Genomic DNA, 11,344 nt, shown 5'->3' with positions numbered 1-11,344 from the left:
ACCCATTAACCTGTTTAAAACAGGTGCTGGCAATCATACATTAAGAGGGAAGTCCAGAAACAGTGCAAAGTGTCCCTCCTGGAGAGGGTCATATTGGGAGGTATGCTGCCAGCCCTTGCAAAGATGTGAAGCGCTCTATCTCTCAGCACATGTTACATCTTCTCCTGCAGTTATTTGCCAAACACTAGCTCAGTCTGAGAATATCATCAGCAAAAGCATACTCCTAGGTGTGTCCATAAGGAAAAGCACAACAAAAGCTAGACCCATATGAAATACACAGAAAAAGCGGGATCCCTACTAAATAGACAGAAAAAGCCACATCCCGACTAAATACACAGAAAAAGTGGGATCCCTACAAAATAAACAGAAAAAGGGGATCCCTACTAAATGAACAGAAAAAAGTGGAATATCTACTAAATAAACAGAAAAAGCAGTATCATTAACTAAATACACAGAAAAAGCAGGATTATTAATTACACAGAAAAAGCGGGATCCCTACTAAATACACAGAAAAGCAGGATCCCTTCTAAACACACAGAAAAAGCAAGATCCCTACTAAATACACAGAAAAGGCGAGATCCCTACTAAATATACAGAAAAAGTGGGATCCCTACTAAATACACAGAAAAAAGCGGGATCCCTACTAAATACACAGAAAAAGCGGGATCCCTACTAAATACACAGAAAAGGCGCGCTCCCTACTAAATATACAGAAAAAGTGGGATCCCTACTAAATACACAGAAAAAAGCAGGGTCCCTACTAAATACACAGAAAAGCCGGATCCCTACTAAACACACAGAAAAGGCGAGCTCCCTACTAAATACACAGAAAAGGCGAGATCCCTACTAAATATATAGAAAAAGTGGCATCCCTACTAAATACACAGGAAAAGGGGGATCCCTACTATATACACAAAAAATGGGGGATCCTTACTAAATACACAGAAAAGGCGAGATCCCTACTAAATACACAGAAAGGGTGAGATCCCTACTAAATACACAGAAAAGGTGAGATCCCTACTAAATACATAGAAAAGGTAAGATCCCTACTAAATAAGCTGAAAAAAGTGGGATCCCTACTAAATAAACAGAAAAAGCGGGATCCCAACTAAATACACAGAAAAAGCGGGATCCCTAGTAAATACACAGATAAAGTGGGGTTCACAGAAGGAAAAAAAAAAGCTGTATCCATACTAAGCACATATAAATAGCCTGAACCACAGAATAATCTGGATTTTCACAAAACTCTGATGCCCCAAAAGAGTATTTGCTCTATTGCTTGTTGTACATGACCCAATGGGTCTACTTATCCATTTTCTATTACTCAGTGTGTTCACATTGCAGTTTTTGAATATACCACCTGGATGTATAACTTTACACCTGCAAGGACTGGGGCTCCGAAAGGAGGGAGTAGCGGCGCTATGCATGGTGACATACCTGGTCTACTGACCATGTGGCCATTGCTGGAGAGGGTTTTTGGAAGATCCCTCTCCCGGCTACTTTTGCAAAATGTAGCATTTAGGCTGCAATGGGCTAATGTCATCTGAAGATGGCGATATATGCCAGTGGGGGACTAGGAATGGCTTAGTTAATATACAGCATGGCATTCTCCATACTTAACTTGGAAAAAAGTTTCCCAAACTTTTCCGGGCACAGGGGGCAGCTGGTGACTGTGTGGGCATGACAGGGAGGGGGGGCTGTGTGTGACAGGAGAGGTGGGTGGCGGTCACGTGGTTCTATCTCTCTCTCTCTCACACACACACACACTTTGTTACATTGTTACCTCGGGCGGCAGGAGACGGGAGCGCGCATTTCCCGGGAACGCGCCCACTACCTCCTCCGGGTCCCGGGAGGGGGGTGAAGATGGCGGCTGAGGGCAGCGGGCGGGAGAGTTTACCCGAGCACTGGTCGTACGGGGTGTGCGGGGACGGCCGGGTCTTCTTCATCGAGTAAGGCGGGAACAGGTGTGTGAATGGCCGCCCGTGTGCCGGAGTGTGAGCGCGTACTAACCCGTCTCTCTCCCCGCAGTGACCGGAACCGGAGCACCACCTGGCTGCACCCCCGCACCGGGGAGCCCGTCAACTCCGGACACATGATCCGCTCAGGTACCTCCGCCGTCCTCACCGGGGCTGCATATCTGCCACACTCCCCTGCCACACTCACCTCTCTCCACTGTCACACCTGTCACACTCACCTGCCTCCCCTGCCACACTCACCTGTCATTCTCCACTGTCATACATGTCACACTCACCTGTCATACTCCCCTCTCTCCACTGTCATACCTGTCACACTCACCTGCCTCCCCTGCCACACTCACCTGTCATACTCCCCTCTCTCCACTGTCATACCTGTCACACTCACCTGCCTCCCCTGCCACACTCACCTGTCATACTCCCCTCTCTCCACTGTCATACCTGTCACACTCACCTGCCTCCCCTGCCACACTCACCTGTCATACTCCCCTCTCTTCACTGTCACACCTGTCACACTCACCTGCCTCCCCTGCCACACTCACCTGTCATACTCCCCTCTCTCCACTGTCATACCTGTCACACTCACCTGCCTCCCCTGCCACACTCACCTGTCATACTCCCCTCTCTTCACTGTCACACCTGTCACACTCACCTGCCTCCCCTGCCACACTCACCTGTCATACTCCCCTCTCTCCACTGTCACACCTGTCACACTCACCTGCCTCCCCTGCCACACTCACCTGTCATTCTCCACTGTCATACCTGTCACACTCACCTGTCATACTCCCCTTTCTCCACTGTCACACCTGTCACACTCACCTGTGTCCCCTGCCACACTCACCTGTCATACACCCCTCTCTCCACTGTCACACCTGTCACACTCACCTGCCTCCCCTGCCACACTCACCTGTCATACTCCCCTTTCTCCACTGTCACACCTGTCACACTCACCTGCGTCCCCTGCCACACTCACCTGTCATACTCCCCTCCCTCCACTGTCATACCTGTCACACTCACCTGTCATACTCCCCTTTCTCCACTGTCACACCTGTCACACTCACCTGCGTCCCCTGCCACACTCACCTGTCATACTCCCCTCTCTCCACTGTCACACCTGTCACACTCACCTGCCTCCCCTGCCACACTCACCTGTCATACTCCCCTCTCTCCACTGTCATACCTGTCACACTCACCTGCCACACTCACCTGTCATACTCCCCTTTCTCCACTGTCACACCTGTCACACTCACCTGCGTCCCCTGCCACACTCACCTGTCATACACCCCTCTCTCCACTGTCACACCTGTCACACTCACCTGCCTCCCCTGCCACACTCACCTGTCATACTCCCCTTTCTCCACTGTCACACCTGTCACACTCACCTGCGTCCCCTGCCACACTCACCTGTCATACTCCCCTCCCTCCACTGTCATACCTGTCACACTCACCTGTCATACTCCCCTTTCTCCACTGTCACACCTGTCACACTCACCTGTGTCCCCTGCCACACTCACCTGTCATACTCCCCTCCCTCCACTCACACCTGTCACACTCACCTGCCTCCCCTGCCACACTCCCCTGTCATACTCCCCTCCCTCCACTGTCACACTCACCTGTCATACTCCCCTCCCTCCACTGTCACACTCACCTGTCATACTCCCCTCCCTCCACTGTCACACTCACCTGTCACACTCACCTGCCTCCCCTGCCACACTCACCTGTCATTCTCCACTGTCATACCTGTCACACTCACCTGCCACACTCACCTGTCATACTCCCCTTTCTCCATTGTCACACCTGTCACACTCACCTGCGTCCCCTGCCACACTCACCTGTCATACTCCCCTCCCTCCACTGTCATACCTGTCACACTCACCTGCCTCCCCTGCCACACTCACCTGTCATACTCCCCTTTCTCCACTGTCACACCTGTCACACTCACCTGCGTCCCCTGCCACACTCACCTGTCATACTCCCCTCCCTCCACTCTCACACCTGTCACACTCACCTGCCTCCCCTGCCACACTCCCCTGTCATACTCCCCTCCCTCCACTGTAACACTCACCTGTCATACTCCCCTCCCTCCACTGTCACACTCACCTGTCATACTCCCCTCCCTCCACTCTCACACCTGTCACACTCACCTGCCTCCCCTGCCACACTCCCCTGTCATACTCCCCTCCCTCCACTGTAACACTCACCTGTCATACTCCCCTCCACTGTCACACTCACCTGTCATACTCCCCTTCCTCCACTGTCACTCCCCTACCACAATCACCTGCCTCCCCTGCCACACTCGCCTGCCTCCACTGTCACACTCACCTGTCATAGTCACCTGCCGCCACTGTCACACTCACCTGTCATAGTCACCTGCCGCCACTGTCACACTCCCCTGTCATACTCCCCTCCCTCCACTCTCACACCTGTCACACTCACCTGCCTCCCCTGCCACACTCCCGTCATACTCCCCTCCCTCCACTGTCACACTCACCTGCCACACTCACCTGTCATACCCCCCTCCCTCCACTCCACTCACCTGTCATACTCCCCTTCCTCCACTGTCACTCACCTGTCACACTCACCTGCCTCCACTGTCACACTCACCTGCCACACTCACCTGTCATACCCCCCTCCCTCCACTCCACTCACCTGCCATACTCCCCTTCCTCCACTGTCACTCACCTGTCACACTCACCTGCCTCCCCTGCCACACTCACCTGCCTCCACTGTCACACTCACCTGTCACACTCACTTGTCACACTCACCTGCCGCCACTGTCACACTCACCTGTCATACTCACCTGTCACTCGCCTGTCACACTCACCTGCCTCCGGCCCCTGTCACACTCACCTTTCATACTCACCTGCCTCCACTGTCACTCACCTGTCATACTCCCCTGCCTCCCGTCACACTCACCTGCCTCTGTCCCCTGTCTTACCTGTCATACTTACCTGTCTCCCCTGTCACATTTACCTGTCCTTCATTACTGTCACACTCACCTGTCATACCTACCTGCCTCCCCTGCCACACTCACCTGTCATAACTTCCTGCCTCCCCTGCCACACTCACCTGTCATACTCCCCTCCCTCCACTGTCACACTCACCTGTCATACTCCCCTCCCTCCACTGTCACACTCACCTGTCATACTCACCTGCCTCCCCTGTCACTCGCCTGTCACACTCACCTGCCTCTGTCCCCTGTCACACTCCCCTGTCATACTTACCTGACTCCCCTGTCACATTTACCTGTCTCCCCTATCACATTTACCTGTCTCCCCTGTGACATTTGGCCGTCCCTCGTTACTGTCACACTCACCTGCCTCCTCTGCTACACTCAGCTGTCACACTCACCTGTCATACTCCGCTCCCTCCACTGTCATACTCACCTGTCATACTCACCTGCCTCCCCAGTCACACTCACCTGTCATACTCCCCTCCACTGTCACACTCATCTGTCATACTCACCTGCATCCCCTGTCACTCGCCTGTCACACTCACCTGCCTCCGGCCCCTGTCACACTCCCCTTTCATACTCATCTGCCTCCACTGTCACTCACTTGTCATACTCCCCTGCCTCCCATCACACTCACCTGCCTCTGTCCCATCACACTCACCTGTCATACTTACCTGCCTCCCCTGTCACATTTACCTGTCCCTCGTTACTGTCGCACTCACCTCTCATACTTACCTTCCTCCCCTGCCACACTCACCTGTCTCCCCTGTTACATTTGCCCGTCCCTCGTTACTGTCACTCACTTGTCATACTTGCCTGCCTCCCCTGCCACACTCCCCTCTCTCCCCTGTTACATTTACCTGTCCCTCGTTACTGTCACACTCGCTTGCCTCCTCTTCTACACTCAGCTGTCATACTCACCTGCCTCCCCTGTCACACTCACCTGCCTCCCCTGTTACATTTACCTGTCCCTCGTTACTGTCATACTCACCTGCCTCCCTTGCCACACTCACCTGTCACACTCACCTGTCATACCTGTGTTACTGTCACACTCAACTGTCCTGCCTCCCCTGTCACACTCACTTGTCCTGCCTCCCCTGTCTCTTAACATTCCCCCTGCAACACGTACCTGTCCCTATTTACTGGCACACTCATCTGTCTCCCCTGCCACACTCACCTGTCGCTGGCTCCTGTAACACTTAACTTTCCTGTGCTACTGTCACAAACACAACTGTCATACTTACCTGCCTCCACTGCCACACTCACTTGTTCTGTCTCCCCTGCCACACTCATCTGTCGCTGGCTCCTGTAACATTTACCTTTCCTGTGTTACTGTCACAAACACACCTATCATTTTTACCTCCCTCCCCTGCCACACTAACCTGTCTCCCCTGTCACACTCACCTGTCCTGTGTTACTGTCACCCTCGCATTTTCCATGTTACTTGTCACACCTGTCCCATATTACTGTCACAATCACCTGTTGATCGTCCATTTCACACTTGCCTGTCCCATGTTACTGTGGGTGCCGGACGGGATCCCGACAGTCATTTACCCGATGTCAGGATCCCGACTGTTAAAATACCAATGCACGGGTTCCCGATGGCCACCGGCTATTCTCCCTTGTGGGGGTCCACGACCCCCATAGAGGGAGAATAGAATAGGTAGCGAGCCACCGTGCCCGCAGCGTGGCGAGCGCAGAGAGCCCGCAAGGGGCTTTGTTGCGCTTGCCACACTGTCTGAGTCCGGCCAGTTGGGATCCCGACGTCGGGCTAATGACTGTCGGAACCCTGTACCACACCCGTTACTGCCATACTCACCTGTCATACCTAACTGCCCCATCACACTTACCTTCCACATGCTACTGTCCCACTCACCTGTCCACCATTATATTCACCTGCCTTCCATATCATACTCGCCTGTCCTGTGTAACTGTTGTACTCACCTGTCATACTTACCTTCCCCCATTACACTCACCTGCTCCTGGTCACATTGAGCTGCCTCTCCTGTTCTGTGTTCCTGTCACCCTATATACTCACCTGTCCCCCATCAAACTTGCCTTTCATCTCTGACCTGTCCCATGTTACTGCCGCATTCACCTGTCTCTACTGTCATACTTACCTGCCCCTATCACACTCACCTTCCACATGTTACTGTCACATTCACCTGTCCGCCATTACACTCGCCTGCCTTCCCTATCCTACTCGCCTGTCCCGTGTTACTGCAACACTCACTTGCCCCATGTCACACTTACCTGTTCCTTGTTACTGTCACAATCACTTATTACCACACTAACCTCCCCCCTGTCATCCTCACCTCACATCCACTCACCTGTCTCATGTTACTTTCACACTTCTTGCTCCCTTGTCACCCTCACCTGTCCCTCTGCCATACTCACCTGTCTCCACACTCTCCTGTACCCAGTCACACCTACATTTCACCACACTCACTTATTCCGCTCACCTGTCTCCACGCTTCCCTGTACCCAGTCACACCTACATTTCACCACACTCACTTATTCCGCTCACCTGTCACCATACTCCCCTATGCCCTGGCACACCTACTTTTCCCCACACTCACCTATCCCGCTCACCTGTCTCCACGCTCCCCTGTACCCTGTCACACCTACATTTCACCACACTCACTTATTCCGCTCACCTGTCACCATACTCCCCTATGCCCTGGCACACCTACTTTTCCCCACACTCACCTATCCCGCTCACCTGTCTCCACACTCCCCTGTACCCTGTCACACCTACATTTCCCCACACTCACCTATCCCGCTCACCTGTCTCCACACTCCCCTGTATCCTGTCACACCTACTTTTCCCCACACTCACCTATCCCGCTCACCTGTCTCCACACTCCCCTGTACCCTGTCACACCTACATTTCCCCACACTCACCTATCCCGCTCACCTGTCTCCACGCTCCCCTGTACCCTGTCACACCTACATTTCCCCACACTCACATATCCCGCTCACCTGTCTCCACACTCCCCTGTATCCTGTCACACCTACTTTTCCCCACACTCACCTATCCCGCTCACCTGTCTCCACACTCCCCTGTACCCTGTCACACCTACATTTCCCCACACTCACCTATCCCGCTCACCTGTCTCCACGCTCCCCTGTACCCTGTCACACCTACATTTCCCCACACTCACCTATCCCGCTCACCTGTCGTCACACTCCCCTATACCCTGTCACACCTACATTTCCCCCACACTCACCTTTCCCCCTCCCCCGCTCACCTGTCTCCACACTCCCCTGTACCCTGGTGCTCTTGCCTGTCCCATGTTAATACAACATTCACATGAGCCCCTGGCACATTTATCTTTCACCGCACTCGCATGAGACTCAACTTTTTCCCGGCACTCACCTGTCACCACACTCCCCTGTACCCCATCACACTTCCCTTTCACCCCATACCATACTTTCCTGTCTCTTGTCACTTCTTTTATCACACTCACCTGTCCCTTGTTAATTTCACACTCACCTTTCTACTGTCACACTTTCTTGTCACCACACTCACCTCATGCTCACTTTACCCTGCTACACTTACCTGTCCCTCTGTTACTCTCACCTGTCGCACACTTGTCCCCTGCCCCTTTAAGCTCACCAGTCCCCTTGCTACACTCGCTTGAACCCTGTCTACTCATGTGCAACGCTCGCCTGGCTGATGTCCCCCATTGACAGGCTTTCCCTATGCCACACCCTCTCTCCCCCTTCCAGGCTGGCCATGTGCCGCGGCTCCCCTCCTCTGCCAGACTGGCTATGTACCCCCCTTCCGCCAAGCTGGCCCCTCTGTCACCCTCACCTGTCCCTCTGCCATACTCACCTGTCTCCACACTCTCCTGTACCCAGTCACACCTACATTTCACCACACTCACTTATTCCGCTCACCTGTCTCCACGCTTCCCTGTACCCAGTCACACCTACATTTCACCACACTCACTTATTCCGCTCACCTGTCACCATACTCCCCTATGCCCTGGCACACCTACTTTTCCCCACACTCACCTATCCCGCTCACCTGTCTCCACGCTCCCCTGTACCCTGTCACACCTACATTTCACCACACTCACTTATTCCGCTCACCTGTCACCATACTCCCCTATGCCCTGGCACACCTACTTTTCCCCACACTCACCTATCCCGCTCACCTGTCTCCACACTCCCCTGTACCCTGTCACACCTACATTTCCCCACACTCACCTATCCCGCTCACCTGTCTCCACACTCCCCTGTATCCTGTCACACCTACTTTTCCCCACACTCACCTATCCCGCTCACCTGTCTCCACACTCCCCTGTACCCTGTCACACCTACATTTCCCCACACTCACCTATCCCGCTCACCTGTCTCCACGCTCCCCTGTACCCTGTCACACCTACATTTCCCCACACTCACATATCCCGCTCACCTGTCTCCACACTCCCCTGTATCCTGTCACACCTACTTTTCCCCACACTCACCTATCCCGCTCACCTGTCTCCACACTCCCCTGTACCCTGTCACACCTACATTTCCCCACACTCACCTATCCCGCTCACCTGTCTCCACGCTCCCCTGTACCCTGTCACACCTACATTTCCCCACACTCACCTATCCCGCTCACCTGTCGTCACACTCCCCTATACCCTGTCACACCTACATTTCCCCCACACTCACCTTTCCCCCTCCCCCGCTCACCTGTCTCCACACTCCCCTGTACCCTGGTGCTCTTGCCTGTCCCATGTTAATACAACATTCACATGAGCCCCTGGCACATTTATCTTTCACCGCACTCGCATGAGACTCAACTTTTTCCCGGCACTCACCTGTCACCACACTCCCCTGTACCCCATCACACTTCCCTTTCACCCCATACCATACTTTCCTGTCTCTTGTCACTTCTTTTATCACACTCACCTGTCCCTTGTTAATTTCACACTCACCTTTCTACTGTCACACTTTCTTGTCACCACACTCACCTCATGCTCACTTTACCCTGCTACACTTACCTGTCCCTCTGTTACTCTCACCTGTCGCACACTTGTCCCCTGCCCCTTTAAGCTCACCAGTCCCCTTGCTACACTCGCTTGAACCCTGTCTACTCATGTGCAACGCTCGCCTGGCTGATGTCCCCCATTGACAGGCTTTCCCTATGCCACACCCTCTCTCCCCCTTCCAGGCTGGCCATGTGCCGCGGCTCCCCTCCTCTGCCAGACTGGCTATGTACCCCCCTTCCGCCAAGCTGGCCCTCTGCAATTCGTGTCACGTCGCCCCCTCTGCTATGCTGTTCCTGTCCCACATCTTACTCCCTAGTTTGGACTGTTTCCTATGTGCCCAGGTATTGTGGGTAGAGCGCTAACTAATAAAGAAGTACATGTTTTTTTGTTTTTTTTCAATGGTAACAGTGTAATTTATAATTTATTGGTTGCGGTTAATGAGCGAGCAACACAAATTCTTCCCAAATGTCTACCGGTATAAGGGCCCAAATTAAATCTGCATTCTAATATCCCAATATCAAGGAGGAATTTACTTTGGAGATAGGGTGTTTCACTTTCCTCCTGTTTCCTGAGGTAACCTGGTGCGATGTTTAAGGTGATAAGATGCGGTTGGGAGGGGCTTATACACTGGGAGGGGCTTATCCACTGTCATAGGCGGAGTCTTGTTTAATAACTTCCACGTCTCAATTGCCTCACTCAGTCGTTATTGTAGAATAAATCTGAATCTGGCCGCAGTCCTTGGCTGATGTCTGCACAAACTCAATGCCCGGTAAGCAGATGGCCTCATGGCGCTGTATACCTGTCCTATAACTGAGGGCACTTCAGGAGTTGGGTTATTGCCTGTCTGCGCGGCTTTAGCGCTGGCTCTGCCATTCGCATCTTAATAAAGTGTTTGCTTGGCAGAGATAAGTCTTTGAACTCTGGAAAATTAATTGTAGATGCCACAAGGCTGTCTCTCCATATAGCATCACATTCTCCCTCCTGACCGACGTGTCTGTTAATCCGCATCTCGCTCGGACCTAATTACAGTTCTTAAAGTGCCATCCGTCTGGCCGGTGACTAATCTGATGTCAGTCATTGGTTTCTGTCTGGTGCTTCCCAGACAAATCAAGTGGAGCAGTATTAACCAGTTCAGTGCCAGCTGGCTGAGTTTCCTGTCCTCTCTGGAGGAGACCTCCCCCCCCTCTAACTCATCAATCACACACTGCGGCATATTCTAATTAGGGGGAGTCTTATACTGTACTACACAAACCTGCTTTATACTTTGTATATGAAGTGGCTAATAACACTCACACATAAATGTCTCCAGAAGCTTATCAAGGACGAAGATATTTCAGGCCACAAATTTGGGGAAGGGGGGGGGGTGTTACTTTCCTACACACAGCCGACTTCCTGTCCATAATCCCATTGAAGGACTCTGCCGCCTG

The 11,344-nt window shown here is 52.8% G+C and overlaps 1 protein-coding gene across 5 annotated transcripts in view; it reads left to right on the top strand.

The window, feature by feature from the left end:
- Positions 1-1,765: 1,765 nt before the first annotated feature.
- PLEKHA7 (pleckstrin homology domain containing A7) overlaps positions 1,766-11,344 on the top strand; it is a 218,600-nt gene continuing 209,021 nt past the window's right edge. For 3 of the 5 annotated variants that reach the window (XM_083164696.1, XM_083164695.1, XM_083164694.1), the window contains exons 1-2: positions 1,767-1,949; positions 2,029-2,105. In XM_083164696.1, coding sequence (XP_083020822.1) covers positions 1,864-1,949; positions 2,029-2,105 — 163 coding nt within the window. In that variant the 5' untranslated portion in view covers positions 1,767-1,863. Of the gene's footprint in view, positions 1,950-2,028; positions 2,106-11,344 lie in introns of all 5 variants that reach the window. The other 2 variants (XM_083164693.1, XM_083164692.1) reach the window with 1 other exon arrangement.

This window comes from Crinia signifera, chromosome 11 (genome assembly GCF_055691185.1).
Source record: "Crinia signifera chromosome 11, ASM5569118v1, whole genome shotgun sequence".
In the NCBI taxonomy this organism is placed as follows: domain Eukaryota; kingdom Metazoa; phylum Chordata; class Amphibia; order Anura; family Myobatrachidae; genus Crinia; species Crinia signifera.
Note: the sequence above shows the minus strand (reverse complement) of the source record. Positions and strands in the feature narration are given on the sequence as shown.